At 39.1% G+C, this 22,955-nt stretch overlaps 1 protein-coding gene across 1 annotated transcript in view; it reads left to right on the forward strand.

The window, feature by feature from the left end:
* Positions 1-1,203: 1,203 nt before the first annotated feature.
* Positions 1,204-22,955, forward strand: part of LOC104346440 (transmembrane 9 superfamily member 2-like) — a 32,374-nt gene continuing 10,622 nt past the window's right edge. Inside the window, exons 1-13 of the mRNA XM_009951188.2 lie at positions 1,204-1,392; positions 1,872-1,939; positions 3,250-3,343; positions 5,007-5,134; positions 5,371-5,500; positions 7,803-7,930; positions 10,062-10,173; positions 12,572-12,651; positions 13,582-13,690; positions 18,040-18,172; positions 19,753-19,872; positions 20,050-20,107; positions 22,638-22,797. Of these exons, the coding sequence (XP_009949490.1) occupies positions 1,273-1,392; positions 1,872-1,939; positions 3,250-3,343; positions 5,007-5,134; positions 5,371-5,500; positions 7,803-7,930; positions 10,062-10,173; positions 12,572-12,651; positions 13,582-13,690; positions 18,040-18,172; positions 19,753-19,872; positions 20,050-20,107; positions 22,638-22,797 (1,440 nt within the window). The 5' untranslated portion in view covers positions 1,204-1,272. The remainder of the gene's footprint in view (positions 1,393-1,871; positions 1,940-3,249; positions 3,344-5,006; positions 5,135-5,370; positions 5,501-7,802; positions 7,931-10,061; positions 10,174-12,571; positions 12,652-13,581; positions 13,691-18,039; positions 18,173-19,752; positions 19,873-20,049; positions 20,108-22,637; positions 22,798-22,955) is intronic.

The raw sequence follows: 22,955 nt of genomic DNA on the forward strand, positions 1-22,955 counted from the left end.
CTGCCAGCTGATAGGTATTTATAGAAATTCATCATTTTTTCTCTGTAAAACTCTAGCTAGAGTGGATGAGAGCAGCAAAAAAAAATTGTTTCTGACACTGACTTTGTCAACAATTTCTAAACTGGAGCTCCTTAATGTGCTTCTCCCAGATCACCTGTTTGGGATCCATTTGTGGCCCCTTTCAGTTTAGCAATACAAGGTGGGGTCCATAAGTCATAGCTGGAGCTGCCTGAAATCACAGCTCAATTTTTCCAGGCTCATCTGAAAGGAACACAAGATAAGCAATTATTATGCACCCTTTATTCTTTCTCCTTTTACCTGGTGCTGTCCTATGGTAAGGGCAACTCTCTAGTGATGGTTGAGTTGGGTAAAATTGTTGGACATGGAGGTTTTGCAGGGGTAATGCAAATGTAATGTCACGGGTTGGAAACCAAACCAAGCAACAGCTTGCCTAAATGGGAAATACAGAGAGGCAGATGGAGGTGTTGTCTGCCTGGTATTGACAGCCATGCCTTTCACACCATGTCTTAGACAGCAGTGAGCATCTGTCTTGCCATGGTAGCACAGAGCTCGGCTTGCAGCCGTCACTTGTACTTACCCCCCTTCTCAGACAGGTTTTGCAGCTGTCCCAGAGTGCTGCTCCTGCCATTGCAACTTGAACAAGTGAGCCTGAATCTTGGCATCCCGTTCATGGCACCACTGTGGCTGCATTGTAGCGAGGAGCCACAGGGCACCATGAGCTGGTGCACAAACATCACAAGCTGCTGAACCAGACATCGCAACATTATCCAATATAATTCTTAGAAGTTGCAGATAAAGGTTGCAATACAAAATCTTGGATTTCCACCCCTATTTTCTGAGCTGGTAAAATCCAGTTTAAGTCTTCCTCTGCCATGCTCGGCGCTAAAACCTGAAAAGAGGTTCTGCTACAAGTCACGACAGGCGACTTTCGGTAAAAAGGACGGAACTGGGCGTGGAAAGCAAGAACAAGGGAAACCACCTCCCCCCCGAGAGGGAGGTGGCAGCCCGCCCGAATGTCCCGGAGCCAATGGCGGCCTCCGTGAGAACAGCGGTCGTGCCTCAGGGTGCCCTGCCTCAAGATGGCGCCCAGCGCCTCAGCCCCTCACTGCGCAGGCGCCGCGGCCCCAACCCGAGTGTGACGCCGCTGCTACCGGCCTTCGCCTCGGCTGAGGCCGCCTTCGCAAGGCGCTGGCCGGGGCAGTCGGGGCTGGAGCCTCGGCTCATGGTGCCTTCGCCCCTTGAGACTAGAAGATGAGGCTGCTGGCGGCCGGACTTTTGCTGGTGGTGGCACCCCTCTGCGCCGCCTTCTACCTGCCCGGCTTGGCGCCCGTCAGCTTTTGTGAGGAGGGCGACGAGAGCGAGGGCTGCAAGGTGAGAGCCCTCACGGGAGGGCCCGATACGGGCGGTCCTCCCCTCGCCGCGGGAATCTCGAGCGGGGCTTCCGCGGCGAGAGGGGGCACCGCAGAATATCCTCCGCCCCGCTGCGAGCAGGCCCCGGCCGTTCTCCCCGTTGCTCCGGGAAGCCAGCTCCCGCCAGCTCCCTTTCCGTTGGTGCACCCGGTCTTTTTTTCACGGTGCAAAACTCCCCTTTTCCCGCTGAACTTTCCAGTCAGCGCCGGGAGGGTGCTCCGGCAGTGCTTCGTCCCTCGCTGCAGCCTCCCGGGGCGGCCCAGCGCCCCGGCGGTGGTCGGGGCCTGTCAGAAGTCTGTGCGAACTCCGCCGTGGGGTAGTGAGCTCCGAAACTTGCAACAGCTCTCGCCAGCTAACGATGCGTGTCGTGTCGGCCGTACGTTTGGTCTGGCAAGTCTGTGTTTTCATACTTTTTCTCCTCTTGGCCTTTCCTCTTTCAGTCCCTAATCGAGCTCTTTGTGAACAGACTGGACTCGGTTGAATCGGTTCTGCCATACGAGTATGATGCGTAAGTACATTATGACAGACTTCCAGAAGTGTTTGGAAAGCCTCTTTTCTGTTCTCAGTGTGGTGATGCAACTCCTGATACAGTACGTGTGTTCCTCCTGAGCAATATTTTTGGGTGTAGGGGTGGAAAAGTAAATCAAGTGCTCAGCAGCAGGAATGAAATACAAGTGGGTGGAATAGATGAAGGCCACACCTGTGCCTCCTGACCATTCTCTGTTAAAGACAGGACCGCTGCTGTTTCTAATGGGTGTATTTTTTTGGCATGAGTACTAGATTTAGGGTTGACTGATAACATTTGAGAGTTCTTCCTCTTAGTAAAATCCAGGAAGGCAGGAGCTTTGTGTTTCTTGTTTCTGACAACTAGAATGGGAAGAAGAGTCATTGTTATTTTTCCTTTTTCCACCAAAGCTCTCTATCTAATTCTTGGGGGTTTTTTAATTTTGATTTTTGCCTGTGAAAACTATTACCTGTTTTTGCAGATACTTAGAGGCTTACGAAGCAATGACACACAACATGATTTGTAGTCTTGCTGTTGGGCATAAAGAAAAGAGAAACTTGCAGGTGTTACAGGCCTTATCCTGTGCAGTGCAACAGTAGCAGCAAGACCAGAAACTAGCTTGAAAAGCCCACAGTGCCTGTATTTGCATTAAACTTTATGGAAGCAAATGAATTTAGGACCACTTATTGAGGAAAAAGTACTTAGTCGCTGAAGAGAAGTGATTTTTTTTTTTTTTTCATAACCTACTGCTACCTCTGTTTAAATAGAGAAGATCCAGAATGGTTACATTCTCTCTCCCATATTCAGCTGTTTCAGACTGTATGTAGTTGAAAAGAATTGCTGAATGGTGTCAGTGTGGCACATTAATATTAAAAGCACTTCCCTCCTTTGGAACATATTTCACAGTAAATACTATTTGTAAAGACTCCTTTAAGAAAGGGGTAGTGGTGTTTTTCTGAAACTTTTTTGCAAGAGAAATGGACAGTCTGTAGCATAGTCTCTTTTTTCCTAGTATGAAACATTCTATTGTTTGTTTAAATTGCCATTTGAAAAGAGTGCTTGGACTAAGCATCATGCATTTTGTTAGAGATACTTCAGCTGTGATACCTTGGTTGAAATTGATACAAAAATAGAATATTAGATATTTCTACATAACATTTGCAAAGACACTCAAATTTTTACTAATGGTGCCTGACCTGCCAAAAGAAGCATGAAAGCTGCCGTGTTAATGATATAACTTAAGAAATTATTTTAGGGTGATACTTGCCATTATATGTCAAAATTTAAAGGTGGTATTTCCCACTTTTTTCCAGTTTTGACTTCTGTCAAGATACGGAAGAGAAAAGACCATCAGAAAATCTTGGACAAGTGTTGTTTGGGGAGAGAATAGCATCATCTCCATATAAGGTTATTTTTATCCCTTGAAGTTGATCCTGTTTCAGTTTGATAGCTGTCATTTTGTTGCTTGTAATCCATAGACATAGCTGAAGATTTGATAATTGTGTGATTATTTTTTATAATATAAGCTTTATAGTGTTTATGTGATAAAAACAACCCCTGCCCCACCCCAAAGGCATCTTAGGTGGCTAATTGAAGTTAGGAAGTGAGCCAGTAATTATTTTTCTTTCCTGTTCCTCTGGTAGAGAAGTCCAGAAACTGTATCTTAAGCAGTTCTTTAACAGCTGGGTGTATAGTGTGTTAGGTGGTCTGAAATAATTTTTAAAATGTAATATTGGAGACTGTAAACTGGTGGTTCAGGAACTTTCATATACTTGGTTGTGCTATTGGGCAACTTCCAGAATGAGAAGGGGAAGGCAAGTTGGAGCTCACTTCCAGCTTTTCCCTGCTTGTACACACATAACATTTGTTGTCTAAAACCAGATTTTTCATTGTTGATCCATGTCACTTGATTAGGTATGTAATGTTGTTCTGCCTCCTGCCCTGCGTTAGTAATGGCCAAATGCAGCATCTCTAAAAAGGTGTACAATCAACTTGGGAAGATTATTAGCAGTAAAGGAGATACGGTCAAACACTGGCTTTTAATGCTTGAAAGATGTATACTGCTCAAGTGCAGTTTCCAGACTGGGGTTTGCTGGTGAGACTGAAAACTGGGCTGTCTGTGCGTGAGGGTTGCTAGATAATCTAAATCCCTGTGAGAAAAAGAGCCATCAAAGTTTTTGAGTCTACTGCTGCTCAGTCATTAGTGACCTAGTCACATCTTTTCATAGCACTGTGAAGGAGGTGATGCCTCCTCCCTTGTGTAAACTGCTCCTAGAAGTTTCTTTTTCTTTGACTGTCTGAGCTAAAGTAATTTTAAGTCTTAGGACTACTGGCCACGAGAAGCTTTTAAATATGTAGCATGATGGGTCATTTGGGCTGGATACCCATTGAGTAGATTAAGTATTACAACAATTACTTGTTTTAAATGGCTGCACACCACAGTAATTAGAAAACACTGTTATTGGTTAGCACTTAAGCCTGGATATTGATAGAGTTTTCAGTTACGTTTTAAGTATGTTAGCTCAATAACGGATAAATTCTAACTGGGTTAGAATAGAAATTTGATAGACAAATATGAGCATGTTTGTGTTAGGTGGTGTCTACACTTGAAGCTCAGATGCTCTGTGGCTTGTTGCGTTTTTGGTAGCCTTGTCTAATAACTTCGTTGTTGTGGAGAAATGCAGCTAAAATTAACATGAAACATTCAAAAAGGATGTAGTTAGGTCAGGTTTAGCAGATGATAAAACTACCAAAATAAAGCAAACGGCAAAAGAAAAAAGCAATACCTTTTCTACTGATTTTCAGCTTTCAGTTCTCAAGGTTTATCTGTAGGATATTTATCTGGGCTACTGAAGAGATTTAGCAATGTGAAAGGGGGTTGCTGGTGCTGGATACACATAAATCTTGACACTTGAGTTAAAGCTATTGTGTGGGGAATTCTGGCTTTAGAAACTTGTATAGCAAGGAAGTGAAGTATCTTAAAAAAGTCAGTGTTGCCTAAAAAGAAAAAGTGCCTAAAAGATTTTTGAAGCAAAACTGGAATTACTCTTTTTGTATGCTTTTGTAACAGTTCACTTTTAAAAAGCAAGAAACATGCAAGAAGGTTTGTACAAGATCATATGACCCAGGAAACAGTGCTGATAAAAGCAAACTGGCTTTTTTGAAGAAAGGAATGCAGTTGAATTATCAGCATCACTGGTAAGCTGAGATGTGTGCTTGAGGTTGGGAGGGTTTTTTACTGTATGGGGTTTTTGGGTTTTTTTTACGTTATCTGTGTTCTAAGTGGTTGTTTTCTTCCTTCTATGTAATAGTAGTCCTCTATTATGCATCTTATGGGCACTTCTGAAAGCTGTACATTACATAAATGTTAAATGTCAATGTGAAATAAGGTGCATCCCTTTCTGAGGATGTGTTCTTTGATGATTTCTGTCTAGGATTATCGATAACATGCCTGTAACGTGGTGCTATGATGTGGAAGATGGACAAAAGTACTGTAATCCAGGATTTCCAATAGGATGTTTTGTTACTCCAGATGGTAGAGTTAAAGATGCTTGTGTTATAAATGTAAGTGGTGGAACTTTTTTTATTAGTATAGCAGATGCAATTTCATTTACAGTTTTATTTTTAAGCTTTCTTTTCCTGAGGAAAAAATAGATTATCTTGTAAACGTGGCTAATGTTCAGAACACGGACATTGACAAAGCTGAATGCTGCTTCTGTATGCAGTAACTCACTGATAAAATTGTCCGAAAAAATGTTCATACAGATCTTTTGACTAATATAGATAAAGCTATAAAACAACTGTATTGGTGTTTAAAAGCCTTAGAAAATGAAGGTTTTGTTCTGAAATTTCGTGTGTATCCATCCCTGTACCTACTCATTCTTTGTCCGTGTCATGTTTGTGCGCCAGACCTTCTTTTATCCATTTCAAATAGAAGCTTTCTAGTGAAGACCTTGAAATGAGCACTGTGTTCTAGTTGCAGAAGTTATGTCTAGCACAGTTTACAAGTGAAATGTGTCAGGGTTTTCCCAGATGGCTGGAAGATAACAAACACAGCTGTGACAGGGAAAGAATTGTATTGACAAGAATTTGAAATGTGTCAGTCATCCTGGGAGTTCCATGGTGAACTAGTACAGTTACAGATAATAGTGGTGCAGTTTTATCTCTCCTGGGGTGAGGGACCACACTCCTCTCTGTGAGGAGGGAGCTGTCTACTATGGCTCTGCTTTGCCACATGACTTACTGCTGGTATGCGGTGCAGTCAATTTATTTGTATTCAGCAGGTCTGATGCTTCTTGGAAGTGATGCATCTATCATGCATGTTCATTTTTCTCTGTCTGCAGTCGCCTTCCAACTTGGTTACTCCTCAGCCTCCCTAGACTATTGAAAATGGTCTATGAATAACCTGTTACAGTTAGGTGTTCAGCTTTATTGCTTTGTATGTGAGGTGGTTCTTCTGTTAAATTGATACCGGTGTATGTTGTGTGGAAGCTACTTTGTACACAGAAAATGGTTGTAGCAAAGTCAGCAACTTGGATGAAAAGTTGTGGCTTTTGGTTTGTTTTTTTGGTGTTTGTTTTTTTTTTTTTCTTTTTACGGGGAGGCCTCTGTACATAAGCATCAATGGTTGAATTTCCTAGTGAGTATTTGGGGAGCCTATACTGTGTATCCATGAAGTGCTGTGCAAATTGTCTGTGCTAACTGTGGTCTGGATGCTCTGCCAGTGTAGCTGTCATACCCAGTGTAAATTTTAGTCTGTGAATCTAGTTGTATTGAGAATGTTACGTGGTGTAGGGCTAGAGGGATGATTGTTACATGGGCAAATAAGAATGTAGCACCATTGATGTGACTGTAATCTCTGGTCTGAATTGGGGAATGTCATCCTCTTTTAGAAGTATATCCAAATACCTATTCTAGCAGACGTAATTATCTCTTTAAAATTGGGGGCAGGAAAGGGGTTGTTGTGATGCAATGGCACAGCTACACTTAATCCTTGCATTTATGCAGCTGCTGAGCTGTATTATCGCTTCAACTGCTACTTTGGAAGTGGAGGAAATGGGTACCTAAAGATGGGGTTATAGTATGACATGGGTATGATTCTAGTCTTCTCCTGATGGGAATCTTGGTCATAATGAAAGAAGAGGAATCCAGATAAATTTAATGCCAGACACCTTCATATTTTGCTGGAAGGGGGCAAGGGGTGGAAATTGTATGGCAATTGGAAAGCATTTAATATACGTAATAAATGAACCTCAGTTAGTGGTCTGTCATCCTGGTCCCCTAATTCAAATTCAAGTTAAGGGTTTTTAAACAATGACAGTGTTGAGGAGAAAAGAAAGTCCAAGGTAACTTAATTGATGCTGGTGGCATCTGAGCTTTATACAGTTCTTCATGATTTCAAGCTCTGAAAGGGTGGGGATGACAAAGCAGAATAGCTACTGAAGGTGAAAGGTAGTTATTTGAAGCAGAACGTGGTTTGTGAGCTTTGGTAGCTGGAGTGTCTACCAGGAAGACTGTGGGGGCAGGAAGAAATGGTGAATCTGAATTACTTGTACCTTGAATAAATAGCATCTTTGAACTTGTTTTGGCAGTTTTTTGAGGTAAATATAAAAATGGTGTCAAATACATTTAAATTTTACTAGCGACACAAATGTGATACTTTATGTGGGTTTGTATTTATGTAATACAATGTAATATATATAAAAGTATATAAATATTTAAACAGCTATATTAAAAAAGTGAATGTTGAAATATTTCCCCTTCCTTCTTGCTCCTTCATTGGACAGTGGTCTCATTTTAAGGTTCTTGACTGCTTGCGCCCTCTCCTGTTGGAGAAGTTTGTCAAGCTCTTGATGATCTTTTGTAGTCAGAGTTTAACAAGAAGAACACTTTCTACCTCTTCAACCACGTTGACATAACAATCATGTACCATAGTGGGAAGGATGAAAACTGGCCTGGTGCAAGACTGGTGATGGCAAGACTGAGACCGCAAAGGTAATTGTGCATTAAAGCAGCAAGTTCTAGTACTGGGGAGTCCTAGCAGGAGTTGCAAACTTAGAAATGGTACTTGGTGTCAGTAAGTTCTGAGGAACTGGTTATTCTGTCTTCTGATGCAGTTCTGGCCATGAACCAGTATACTGAAAGCTTTATCTACAAAGAGCAGTTCCATGACTGTACCTGTCATTTAACTTTGCTTTTAAAATGTTCCCTGAAGTTCCTCCTGATGGAAGAACTGCTTATGCAGATACTTAGAACCTGACACAAACAGCAGAAGCTTTTTTATGGCTTTATTGATTTACATCTCAGTGTCCGCTATTTTCTTTTAAAAGACATGTTTTCAGATACACTGAGAAACATCCATTAACTGAGTGGCAGTTTCCGATGTCATTGCTCTTGTTGCTGCAGTGCCTCCCAGATGTACCTTGTATGAACGTACAGTGTTTGTACAGGTGTACTTTTTCCTGTTTAGTTTGGATACTGAGGTATAGGTGAAATACCAAGTTAATACTGGTATTCAGAACACCAGAAGACGACTAATTGCCGAAGGAGACTTAACATATTTTCTTAAACTGTAGCTTCTTAGTTTCTGTGTTGATAAGACAAAATGCAACAATTCAGAGGTCAGAAAAAGACTGAAGCGATTACTTTGTCCTCTTGTCAGTCTGTTCATAAAAGTTCACACCAATATTTGAATAGTGCAGTCTGTTTATAAAATCAATGTTACCTTTTTTTAGCTAAACTCTTCCCTCTTTTCTACAGAGGTTAAGTACTTTCTTAAATTATGCTAGCAGAGTTTCTCAAGTCATACAGACCTGTATGGTTCAATGTGGCTTGGGTATACTTGTTTTTTCTGCTGCAGTGGTATAATGTGTTTTTAGTGAATTATACTTGCTATGCAAGTTTATGCCTTCCATTTACATCTGTTCTGAGATGGTGACAAGAAGATTCTACCAGCCTTCTCCATTTTTGATTAACACTTCATCAGTTGCATCTGAAGTGGTTGAAAAATGAGAATTTGTCTTTTCACCAGTAGTGCAGACCACGAGGGGGCAGAGTGAGGTTGCACATAACCTCAACTTTGTCATTCTTTGATCTGGTGTTTTGCTTGGTTTTTTGCTTCAACCTTGAAGGTCATCTGATGGGGAGTATTTCTGGTTGGGGCACCCTAGGCCTTTCATGAAAGTTTTTATCTTGCAGCTTGACTTAGTTGTTGACATATAATAACGCATGTGAGGTAGAATTGTTTATCTAAATTGGGTAAATAAAACTTACCCAAGAGGGTATGAGAGGGAAGCTATTTTCCAGTGTTAGAAGAGGTTCACAGGAGTGAATTCAAGCAAACCTTAAGGTATTTTTGACTTTGTGCTTCTATAGCTGCAGTCTTTCTAAGGTACTGCAGAGAATCGTTTGCATATTTGAACTTTAGATTGTAAAATATTGTTCTGAGTTGCTCTGTATTTTTCAGAGTGCACAAGACTGACCAGAGGTGAAGTAGACCACATGTATAGGAATGGAAAATGGAAAGGTTCCCACAGTCATTTCTTTTGTCCCAGTGTAAAAAAATAATAGTAAAAAAGTAAAACTCACAGTCTCACAAAGATCTCCAGACTTCACAACCTGGTTTAACCAAGCAGCATTTTGGCTTTGGACTAGAATTTCATTCCGATAACGGCAGAAAAGCGGGTAGGGTGAAACCACATCTCATGACCTTTAGTGGTCTGTGGTTTGTCTCCCACATGCTTTAAACAACAAACAAACAGCTTTACCTGTGGTGTTCTCAAATGCCTAGAAGTGTGAACAGATATTAACTGAATGTAAGATAGTGATCCAAGATCTGAATCCCTAGGGTGCCTTCTGTGGAGTTTTTAGCTTTCACTACAAATGCTTGTGAGAACTAGTGTCTAGTTCTGTTGTGGCTTTAAGGCTGTTACAGAAATTCTGAATAATGATACCTAATTATATACATAATTTTATTTTTCTCATTATATCTAGCTACAAACATAAGTATTAATGAAATATATTTTAAGATCTTTGACCTTTTTAATTACCTTATAAAAGAATTTGTGAAAATTAATCTTGTAGAGCATGTGCAATTTTTTTAAACTTTTTTTTTTAATCCCCTTAGCTACAAACATACAGATGAGAACAACTTAAGTTGTGACGGTCCACCTATGGAGATTCCTGGAGAATTTACCAATAAACTGAATTTGATCTACACTTACTCTGTGACATTTGAAGTAAGTATTGAATCTGTTACATGAATATGTAATTCCCCAAAAGAATGAAATCAAAACAACTGGATAATTTGCTGATAGCTGTAACTGGATTAAAGCAGTGTCAATTCCATAAGGATGGTCTTGTGAAGTAGTTTTCCCAAAATATGTCGCTCTGTTACTGTAGTTTGTGACACTTGGAATGTATAAAGACTTTTTTTGTCCCTGTTTTATTAGTTAATAGAAAGGTAGTAGATTGAATAACTACAAGAGTTGTCTTCCTTGAGGTGTGCTCTGTGTTTCCAGAGTTCAGCCAGGGTACTGCGAGTCTTGTGTTGAAGAAATGTTTATATTGTATTTGGAGACACTTTTGTGTTAAATGTTGGTTTTAGCATCTTGTAAAGCCTTTTTTTTTTCTAGTGCAGTTGCAAGTTTTAGTATCATTTTGCATTGCTTTTATTCACTAGCTTTTTTTTTTCTTTTTTTAGTAGGTGGCCATTTATCTCTTAGAGTTAAAAACTGTAGTGCTTTATTCAGCCTGTTATGACTTAACAGGAGGAAGTTGGGCTTTCTTGCAATGGGGGCTTTACCCCAGCACAGGAAGTGAGCCTCCCTTGGGGGTGAAAATAATTTGATTCAAGCTGCTTCAAACCTTGATTCCAGTCTGTCCCGAAAGCATGGTTGTTTTTCTGATGTAAGACACCAATCTTAGAAGATTTGGCTTGAGACCACCAGCCTATTTTGTATAGGCAGTCAAGCAGCCGACATATGGTAACAGATTTCATTCTACCAAATTGAATTTGATTTGAACCAATGACCTTGAGGTGCAAGGCTCTATATCCTGTTACTTTTCCCTTGAGACACCCAGTCTTCCTTAGACTCTCTAATTTTACTACATGAATGAGCCTCTGTCTATTAACATTTGTGTTTAAATCTTGATAATAATTTGCAATTTAGGATTGCAATGTGAACTTTGTCCAGCTATTCACACTGTGTTACACATTTGGGCTACCTACTCACTTTTTCTCGGGTGTGGAGCAGGTGAGGCTTAGCTGCTGTGGGCTCGGGTGCTCCCAGCAGATGGCACTCGACACGTCTCAGTCACCAGGCACTTCAAAACTGCTGATTTTCTCTGTTATCAGTTAGCCTTGATTTGAAATAATATCAGTATGTTTTCGTTTTTATTAGTAGTTTCAAAGTAACTTAAAAGGGGGGTAGTATTTATCGGTGAAAAGTATTTTTAAATAGGAGAACACTAGTTTCAATGAGCCTGAATACATAAATCAGTAAAATGCATAACTGTTTTGTGGTCCTTTCTAATAAGGCAACTGACTTTTGATGAGAAGGCTGTGGTGTCTGCTTTAATTATTGAAATGGGCAAGGTATTTACTCTATGTATGTGGAAAGTATGCCAGTTTGTGCCTTTAATGTTTAGTACAAAGGTGTACAAAACTGTAAGCATGTGAGCAGTTTGGTACTCAAGTAACAAACTTCAGAACCGCACTTCTGAAACTGTCCCAGCTAGATGTGAACTACTGATTGTGCTGATAAAGAGCAACTTTGGGCAGTTTTAGCCACTTTGTTGTATTGGTGCAGTTCTTCATTGTTACATGGTCTTGATCCATAACATGAATTGGAACGTAAAAATTCTAGGCTGGAGACATAGTCTGAATTTTGAAAATTAACTGTGCAAACTTAACACCTGGTGAATAAATGAAGAAGTTCAGCAGAACTTCATGGCAGTCAGGAGACAGAATTTGGTAGCAGATGTACATCCCATGAGACAAGGTGTAGAGGACAGGGCTTGGGGGTCAGAAAAAATCATCACTTGTACAGCTCTCATATGAAGCGTTTGGAGAAGGAGATGGACGAGAATGGAAGCATCTTTTGAAGAAAGAATCATTCAGCAGCTTTCACCTTCTTAAATCCTTTACAGGGATATCTGAAAATGAAAGTTGTCTGTCAGGAATCAGAATGGAAAAGAGTCTGTATGAGACAGCATTATGTGAGGAAGCCTGTGCTAAATACATTAAAGATGATGAGTGAGAAAAATTCCAGGGGAAGCTAGAAATGTATTCATAGAGTAGGTTTAACGAAGCTGAAGTTTCAAGATTGGTGTGCTACGCTGGGAGTATCTTTAGTGATGGTGTGATTGTTTTTCGGTGTGCATTTGGGAGCTGCAGGCAGTTACATACTGAGTCATGGAAATGAGAATAGGAGATATCAATAAACAAGATATTCTTTGAGAGTTTAGGAGATGAGTTGGTGCAAGAGGGAGGTCTAACACCCAGGGTTGATACCAAACTTTGATATCAATGCTGAATGGAAGGTTTGTGGAAGACATTTGATAGGCTTGTTCTTTCTCGGAGACTGTAACACACTTGTACTTGTTTCTATTAATTGCTATTTAATTTCTTTGTAGGAAAAGAATAATATTAAGTGGGCTTCCAGATGGGACTACATTTTGGAGTCCATGCCACATACAAACATACAGTGGTTTAGGTAAGATTTGCATTTATACAGTGAATAACTTCACAGGGGAGCACAAAGACTTATTTGTGCTTCTAGGGATATATAACTTCTGTTGTGGTAGAACAAAGTCTGTTAGTTTTCAGGCAAGAAAACTTTCATGTTTTCATATGTGAAGTAGCTTTTATCAGTCTTCCATCTCTTGGGAGCAACTGTAGTATTGCATTTCAGCAAAGGAATGCACTATTTGCGTCCAAAAGGAAAGCAGCTTCCATCGTTTTACTTTATCATCTCCATTCGGTAGAACTTTTGAGACGTTATGCTCTGCAGTGCTCTTATTGTTACTGTCTGGTTTTCTCTAACTGCCAACTGAGAGGTACATATGTGTACTGCTTGTTTCGTACTCGGGAGCTGCTTAGAGTAAAAAGGGCTTTTTTTATGAGTAAGATGCATGTGAAAAGCTCTTACTTATTTGTACCATGCAAATGATATCAAGTATGTATGTAATCTATGTTGAAATGTTAATGTTTTACAATATATGGTGTTTGAAAAGGCTAATCTGACTAAATATGTCTACAAAATACTGAATGGCATGATGTAGATTTGTTGATAGATATGAAATCTACTTGACAAAGTCTGCTTTAAGAGCTGTAGCTGTTTCACTAGGGAAATTACTTCTGAGCTGTATGAGGGAAATAAAGAAAAGCAATATGTAACTGCCTTGAGAATTAAAAATATAGCATAAAATGCTATTCTTCTCACTTCTGTCTCCTAAGAAATCATAAGGGTACAAAACCAAGTTTATCTTCTCTGCGTGGGAAAATACTAAAAGGTCTGAACGACTTAAGTCTGAATATCTAAGGCTATTCCTCAGACTTGAACTGTCCGTGTGGTATGAATTGGAGTGCATGTCCTGACATCTGAATAAGTGGACTGAAATACTGACTTTTTCTTTATCTACAGTATAATGAATTCCCTCGTAATTGTTCTCTTCTTATCTGGCATGGTGGCTATGATCATTCTGAGGACTCTTCATAAAGACATTGCAAGATACAACCAGATTGATTCTTCTGTGAGTAAGATTTACAGCTTTTACATGAGCATGTTTTTCTGGCGATAGTAGTATCTATCAATAAGTTTTGGATACAATCTAAAGAGATGTATAATTATCAAGAATTTGATACATGCTAATATATCCGGGGGTTCAAAATAGCTTTATTGCTATTTCTTCTTTTCTAACAGCATGAATACATGGCCAGATGTGACAGTCTTACTTTTCTAGTGTCATTTGATGAGCTTGTGAATACGCAAGACAGACTTCAGGTTTTAGAACTATGTGGAGTAATTCACAGAAACTTTTTGGCAGTGAACAAACTCGTATTTGAAATGTAAGTCCCCTTGTTCCAAGGTCTCAACCAAGGAAAGCCTTTTTTTAATAGATACTTCCACAGTATACGAACAGCCACAAGACACAGTGCAGACACTGAAAAGAGTACTGGCATTGGTCACCCTCAAGGTGTGGCCATTGCTCCCGAGTCCTATGGTTGCATTATGGAGTCAGTCTGGACATGTAGCTGGTGGCATGACACTGACCGAAGCAGCCGGTGTGTTATCTATGGAATCTCTATCCTTGGAGGTACTTAGAAGCCATCTGGACACAGTTCTGGGTAACCTGCTTTAGATGGCCCTGCTTGAGCATGGCGGTTGGACAAGATGACCTCCAGAAGTCCCTTCCAGCATCAGCCATTGAGTGATTCTGTGACTCTGGCAACCTGGGTTTATATGCAAGATTCCTTGTCAATGCAGCCCTGTTTCAAGTCATGTTATGTGGCCTTAGCACAGGACCTGCACTTGTTTGTGTTGCAGAGACATTTGTAGCACAGAAGCAAAGACTTCACTACCCACTTTGGCGTATTTTCTGTGTAAAGACGCATTTTATAGTCTGAGCAACCAAACTTGAGAAGACAACAGGTATTTTTATTGATAACTGTTTTCAAACTACTACAGCCAGCTGTTGTCCCCATTGTAATGAAGCTGCATTAGGAAGCTCAGTTGCTATAATTTTTGCAGTTCCAAGGTGGTATTTCTTTATAGTAGTTGGTAGTATAGTTGTCCACAAAGCGAGTGTGCTAGCACGTGACTTGAAGTTTGAAAAGTTTGTGGTCTAAATTTCATGAGAAATATGATGCTATGCAACTTCATAAAGCAACGTATTTTTTAAAAAAGTTGTATTGGGCAACTAGTGTGAAAAGGACAAAAAAAAAAAAACCAACGGCTAATAATGGAGTGAACTTAGTGTCAGAATCAGTAGTTGCCTTGCAAAACGTTATGGGAGAGATTCAGATTAACGTAGGCTAATAAAAATTAATGTTGCCTTTTGTCTGAGGCTAGAAAGTGTGGTGGAAGCACATACTTTGTCTCCTAACTGGAGACAGTGATATTGCAGTTCAGGTGTAACGCAACTGTTAGAACTACTGGCTCTGTGTGTAAATGTTTTTTTGTTTGGGTTTTTTTTTTTTTAATACAATTCTCCTGGGGATCACTGTGTAATACTGAGCCTGGTTTGTCTGACTTAATGCAGTGACTGAAGCTTGTTGCCATCCAACTGAACCTGTTGCAAGTTCTTTTGAAATATGTACCCCTTAAAATGGGAAAGGGGCAGGTCCCTATGGTGGCTTGTTGCCTTGGCAGAAGAGAATATAACTGTGAGTTAAAGTGACTTGACCAGTTGACTGTGAGTGAAAGGCTGAGTAAAAATTACTCCTCCTTGTTGGTAAAAGTGGTATCTGTAAGCCAAACATGAGAAATAATGTCAGATACTGCAAAGGTTTGAATTTTCACTGTTGTTGCCGTCTGTCTGGGTAAAGAAATACTTTAAAGTGCACAAAAATGTTTAATATTGAAACTAAACCATCTGAAAATACTTTTATTCTTCTTTGTGTTTTTGATATTTAATGTCTTTTGTTAGTGCAAATCCATACAGTAATTAAAGTGGAAGAATTTTTCCACATCCTTTAACTGATTGTTTTTCTGAAGCTCCTGTTTGATCTCTCAATTAAATTATGTTCAATATCTTATACTGTGTTGTCTTTATTAGTTGGTCATTCTTAATGTGATAAAGAGCAAGACTTGTAGAAGATTGATTAGTTTTTATGGATAACAGCGGGGATAGGTGTGACTTTCAAAAACATACACGTTTTTATTTTCTTGCCAGTTGTAAGAGACTTAAAAATCTGTTGCAGTTCAAGGAGCTGATTAAAAAAGCTGTGAAATGATTGTGCAAAAGAAAACCTGGGCTGAGGAAGCTGCAATGAAGCAAATTAGTATCTCGCACATATCAAATGCTGGTGATTCTAATTGAAAAGAGATCAATGCGCAAGCCAGCGATGGTAGTCTTGGTATGTGCGTTTAACGTTCGGCTAATACCAACTGGCTTTTGGTGTGAAGTAGATTTAGTGAGACATACATTAATGAAGTGTTTAGAAATGATTAGATTACTTTTAGGGCCTTATGACTAAGAAAAGATAACTGAATTTAAGAGGTATTATATCTTTTCAATAGAAAGAGGTAAAACTCTTGTCCTCTTTTTTTTAAATCTCTTTGATTGTACCCCTGAGTGTAGGGGACTTAAATCTTTGTTAGAATATCTTGAGAACTGTGCTAAATTAATGGATAAGGTGAGAATTACTGCACCTTTTTTAAAATCTAGAGTAATTTTTAGCGTATTGGCGAAGATTCAAAAGTATCTTTTTAGATTTTCCTCAGATTTTTTTTTGTAACTATGAAATATAGCTTCCTTCTTGCATTAGTTGTACAATTCTTATCCTTATCTTTGAACGGTAAAGGTTAGCAATATAAAATACTGCTGAATTCTGTAAATAAAAGTGTGGGAAATACTGACTCATAGCTAATTGACCTGTAATGGAAGAGTTTTATTAAAAGTCGAGCTTTGAGATGAACACTTTGGCCCATAGGCCCATACAAGATAAATCAGTGGTCCCAATCTGCCAAGCTTGCTTTCTTTTTCTTAAAACAAGATATTTACCGTGTAGCTATATGTTTTAAAGTTTGTATTGGAACCAAAGGGTCTCTTGAGTGCGTTTGCCAGATTAGGTGTTGGTAAGAGATCTAATACCAGCCATTCCAAATTTGTACATTTTCCTTGTTCTGTCAGGCGCTAAAGTCCTAAGCATTTATTTCTGCTTAGTGTTCACCATTTTGAAAACAGATTTGCTTTAGATGGTTACCTTTTAAATTCTTTCATTCTCTGCTTACAACTCCCTGGGAAAAGGCTTCTGTCTTACCTCAACAACTTTCTCATCATCATCCCAATTCAAGTTCAGATTTACAGGAAAGTGTGGTCTTTATGGTTCTTTAACCAAACACACCTTTCTTTGGTGGAAGGGCACTGACTGTGTTGGAATTATACCTAGATACCTGGTATTGTCTTCTTTGCAGGCATAGTTTTCATTTGTTTTTTTTAATCGAAGTGTTATCTTGTGTTTAATACTTTTTTTTTTTTGTGTTAGTGTATCAGACTTCTGAGAGTAATTAGTAGCCAGTAAATGCAAGCAGAGGTATCAGTATAGGGAAGGCAAAGATAATCTTCCAGGAAAAAAAATATTACATAATCTGTTGCGTGGTCTATGTCATTAGCCAGTTTGGTCTGTATTCTTTCTTACGCTACTTTTTGTGTGCTGTAATTCTAGTGATAAGCAGTCCATTGAACTAAACTCAGTACTCCTAGGTTGAATGAACCTGTAGCTTTTAACTTTATGAGGAATAGTCGTCGTCTTGAGGGGCTGGTTATTTGTGGTCATGTGTGTTTGGGTTTTTTTTGTGAGGGAAGGTGTTTGTTTTAGTGACTTCATTGAAAAGTTTTACTCTTCAGCAGTGGTTCCTTAAGATCGTCCCCACCCCTGCCATGCCATCCATCCGTTTGCCTCTGGCAGTGGGACAAAGAGCATTGGTACTTGCCCCGGTGATTCTAGGGAGCAGACTTTCTTCTGGAGTACATGAAACATTTAATTCTTTTACAATATTGTCATTGAGACTGATGTGATTTGTAATGGAAGCAAAAAAAGATAAATGCTTGAACTAGATTAAAAAGCTATAATCCAAGTTAAATTAAATGGAATGCTTTGGTTTAGTTTTAAATTTAGAATGATGTTATATGGCTTGGCTAATTACTTTTTTTTTTCTTGCTTTGAGATGAAGATTTTCTTATAAATCCTGCCTTTTTCTTTCACTGAACCATTAGGGGGTTGTAAAATCAATGACTGATGAATCACATGCAATTAGTCTGTCTTTGGATTTAAACTGGAAGTTAATCAAACTTTAAATATATATTTTGCATCTTGTTTGTGTTAATTCACTACTGCATTATGTATCTTTGCTAAAGACATTGTTGATTTTATACAGGAAGATGCCCAAGAGGAATTTGGCTGGAAGCTGGTTCATGGAGATGTGTTTAGACCTCCAAGGAAGGGAATGTTACTGTCTGTCTTTTTGGGCCAAGGAACGCAAATTTTCATTATGACATTTATTACTTTATGTAAGTAACTTCTATTAAAGTGGTGTGTATGTAGTGTAATAGTGTAAGAAAGATGCAATATATGAAACAAACGGTAGAAGCCTTGTATGGAAATTAAGTCTTTCCTTTAGTAAAATAAAATATCAATGCTGTTTCATAACAATAATCTAGATAGCTTCAGTAACGCTGTTGTAAGTGGTGTCGTTCAGAACATTGTGGTATCTGGGTTAATTCAGATTCTTTATGATTGCAGAAATGAAGCCTCCTTGTTACAAGTTTCTCTTTAAAAAAACAAAACCACTTTCTCATGGTGTAAATTATCCAAGGATCCAGTAATGCAAGTTCAAAGACATGTTATCAAAGCTTTAATATTCTCGGAACACTTTCTAGTACATTTGACACAACAGCCTGCAGCCATGCAGAAAAAACAGCAAGAATGCATGCCAATGAAATGATACTGACGCAACATTGAGATAATATGAGAACCTACCATAAATAGCTATACATACATGTGATGTAACCTGTCACGAGTTGGTGTTTTGTTATGTGTTATCTATAAAGTATATGGCCATTCCTTTTCTTTCTGTACAGTAGAATTAGGAACTATACTGATACTTATTACAAAAGAAGATTTTTTTCAAATTCTGCTCTCCAGGTTTTATTCAGGTGTTTTGGTCTGTCATAGAGGAGCTGCTTTTCTTCTATTCATTGTGCGATGCTATAAGATTAACAGCATTTTCTTGATGGGCTTGTTGATCACAACTCTTTGTGATGTACTTAACTGTGATAGTTTGCTGTGCTACCAGTGTAGCATAGACAGAAATTGGGATGTGGGGGGTGTGGAATCCTTTTTCTGTTTGAAAACAAAACTTCCCACTAGAGATCACTGACAAACTCATTTTCTGAGGATGCCTTTGGGCTGGCATCTACAATTAGTTCAGACACAGGCAGCCTTTTTTTAGTAAAAAGGCTTATATTCAAGACAGCATGTTCTTGAGTAAAGTATTGCCCATCATGGTGGTGGAGAGCCTTTTGTGGAATTTCAAGCAAGTGACTCCATACTAAGTTCTTCTATCTTCACACTTACTTCTGCCTTAAACAAAAACAAACCCCTCTTCACCCAAAAGAAAACACCACCAAAAAAACCCCAACAACTTCCTCTCCCAACAACAAAAAAAAAACCTTAGCTCTGTCAAAGTTTTTGGCTTCTCCGGACCTCCTGTTCTCCTATGTCCTTTATGCTACATACTAAACTTCTCATGTTACTTGGCATGCGCAGTATTGAGCATGGATGTTTACAGGAGGACTAGATTTTGGAAGCAGACATTTCAAGATGAAATTTGGTTCAGGTTCACTGTTCATCTCTGTGTGGCATTTTATTTTTCAGTCTTTTGGCTACAAGAAACTGTGTTTAACATCAGGTGGAGATAGTGTTTTATTGTAAATGAAACAGTGACAAGTGATGGGGATATACGAGAGCTTATGCACATAGTCTTAAATTAAGTATCTGGTAGTGAAGGGGATAAACGTGTGCAGTGGTATGTGTTACAGGGGAATTTTGACATGTGTCCACAAATGACTAAATTTTGTTGTCTTTTTAGTCCTAGCTTGCCTTGGTTTTCTTTCTCCTGCCAACCGTGGTGCTTTGATGACATGTGCCGTTGTGTTGTGGGTTTTACTGGGAACTCCGGCTGGTTACGTGTCTGCTAGAATGTACAAGAGTAAGTACACACTTTTGTTTGATGTGACACAGCAGGTTAAATTCAGAATTGCTTGACTTAATACAAACTTCAGACTGGAGCTGATGTCTCAGATGACAAATCTGCTTCTTGCTGCTGTACTGTGAAACAGCTGGAAAAAGTTCTCAACTTGGAATTGTTTTTACTTTTTCCCCTCAGCATTTAAAGGCGAGAAGTGGAAGACAAACGTTTTGCTTACAGCTCTTCTTTGCCCTGGGTGAGTGTTGTTTCCCCTCATTCTTTCCTTTATTTTTAAGTATAAATGAGTCTGGGGCGGAGGAGGAAGTAAGTTATGATGCTTGTTTGAGTGATTATTTTCTTTACTGAATATTCTTGAAGTTGCTGTTCTTTTTCTATATTGCCTATCCATGAATATAAAGGAAAGTGAATTCTGAGGAGCTGGAGCCTAATACTCTAGAACACAGCTTCTTAGCATCTTGTTTTGTAATCAGCTGTGGGGGTAGGATGACTCTCACAGCCTTTGAGAGTCACTTCACTTGAACATTAGGTGTAGTGATGGGGTAATTCCAGTGTGGTACCACAGCAGTCGCTATGTTCCAGGTAATCCTGTTTTAACTGGTAACAGGATGGTCACTTTGTTAGGAAGTACATGGTTTTGTGTTAACTTTGGAGTGTCTTTAGTGCTCTTCTGTAAATGCGGAGAGACAGACCTTTAGCAGAACCTCTATTACCTTAGTTATAGTATCAGTGTTTTCTTGTAACCATGTTATTGAAAAGGACACAGGTTATATAATTTAGAATTTATTTTAAATATTTTTTTAAAGTAAATAGCTGTATACTGCTACACTGAACAGTAGATGTTTATATGCTTCTGGGTGAGAATGATGCAGAGATTCTGTTAAATGGATTATCTTTTATACGAATGTAAGTAGTGTCCAGTTTCAGATATGGCTGTAGCATGTATCATACTATGGCCTATACTGGCTTGGGAAAGGTGATAGCTCTCCTACCTTTTGTTTTCTTGTAGCTCCCAAGACCTTCTGTGAGAATTAGGTCAGTGAAGAAAGGGGACAGAAACTACTTTCTTTTGCAAGTCTTCTGTATTTCTTGGTTGCGACTTTGGGTACATGAAGTTACCCTTTGACAAATGTCCTTGACAAAAGTTGAGGAAAAGGTTATAGATAATTTCTTAAGGTGTCTCTCCCCCAAAAAAGCCCAGAGCATGTAAAACGTGACTTGGTTTTGAGTATAGTAGAATGTCATCAAATGAAATGCAAGGCATTCAATAACAACTGAGTGCAGTATTTCCATGAGGAAATCTTATTTCTAAACAAAATATGCTTCAGTCTCCCTGCTGTCGTTTTGATACTATCTAGAGAGAGAAGAAAATATTTATCAGTTGAAGAAAATATTTATCAGTTGAAGAAATATTTTGCTGATCATTTAAACTCCCAAATAAATTGTTTCACAGAGGAAGTAAAATGATTGGGGATGGTAGATTTGGAACAGATGTCTTGATTATGCTATGCTAGTTCAGTGCATTTGCATAATATCATAAACAGCCTAAGGCTGTTATAGTCTCAGTAGACTGATGGGCGTTCATATTTGCAGTATTTTTTTCTAACTTTGGGGAGGGGTAAGTGGGTTTTGTAACAAGCTTGGGCAGATGATAAAGATTAGCAAGACTCCTAAAATGGATAATTTTTTTTTTTTTTTTTTGTTCTGCAAATGCTTACACCAGGGGTTGCTTGGGTGTGCTTATTTAACAAGTCTATTCCCCCAAACAGTTTTGGCAAGTGTAAGACCTCTCCTAGGAAAAAAAGGAGCCTGCCTATTGCTCTAATCCTCCCTCCTTCCTTTTTAAGTTAAATACAGTGGAGGATGCATGTTCGCTCAGGGCAGTTTAAATTCTGCCTTGGGAACGTTTTTAACAAAACCTAGACAATGGGGCCCTTCCTGAGGCTGAATCTTCTGTGGTACATCTCTGAATCCATGAATAATGGAAATTCAAGCAGGCTTTTATATGGGGTTCCCCTCCAGTACATTTTGCTTTGCTTCTGAAAATGGGGTGGGTTTGAAATCTTCGTATGTCTTGGTGTTGTTTTCTAGTGTTTTTCCAGGATGTGTAGAAAACGAGGCAGATGCACTTAACTGGAGAGGGAAGAACAGGTCTGGAGAGATGTCATGACTGATGCAGTCTTTATTTAAAGTTCTCAAAAGGTGTGGGCTACTTAACTGTGTAACTGCGTGAGGTGTTAATACAAAGATTCTTGTAGGAAGAGCCCTTTTTAATCCACCCTTCTGCTAGCATGTTGCTGAGACACACGCTGCAGCAGGGTATATGCTGTTTGTGAGAGTGACGTGTGGCTTCCTAAATACAGGGGTTTGCTATCTCTGTGTTTTTTCGGAGGGAATTTACTGGCTAGGAAAGACCTAAATAAAGGAGTTAAATGACTGGCAATAATAGAAAAGATGATTCAGATACGAGGGATTTTTATTTCTTTTAGCATTCTTTGTATCTATTTTTACACTTGAATCTTTCTGTTACTCTTTGGCTTCGTGTGCAGTCTTTATTTAAGCAGTGGCTTTACCATAGATAGTTGCGTTGTAGGCGCTGGGTATTGCAAGCATTTTTACATTAACTGCACTATTGCTGAAAGTAACTAGGAGTGTTAGGGAATGAAAGAATGTTTTTCTGATGCAGGCTTAACTGGCTTATGTTTTTTAATATTAACTGATTTATTCTTTACTGAATGTTTTAATACCCTTTATGATCTTTTTTTCAGGATTGTCTTTGCTGATTTCTTCATTATGAATCTCATTTTATGGGTGAAAGGATCCTCAGCTGCAATCCCTTTTGGCACTTTGGTTGCTATCCTAGCTATGTGGTTTGGAATTTCAGTCCCACTGACCTTTGTTGGTGCATATTTTGGCTTCAAAGAGAAGGTAGGGCTGTTTGAATACAGTTTTGAAATATACCTGTCTTCTGCAGTTGAGCCATTGAATCCGTAAGCATACAAGAACTGGTTGGATTGAAATGTCTATGGCTGTATGAGTGCAAAATGATGTTTCACTTTGTCATGATTTTGAAACTGAGTATATGC

The sequence above is a fragment of the Leptosomus discolor genome, chromosome 9 (assembly GCF_034619465.1).
Source record: "Leptosomus discolor isolate bLepDis1 chromosome 9, bLepDis1.hap2, whole genome shotgun sequence".
Lineage (NCBI taxonomy): Eukaryota > Metazoa > Chordata > Aves > Leptosomiformes > Leptosomidae > Leptosomus > Leptosomus discolor.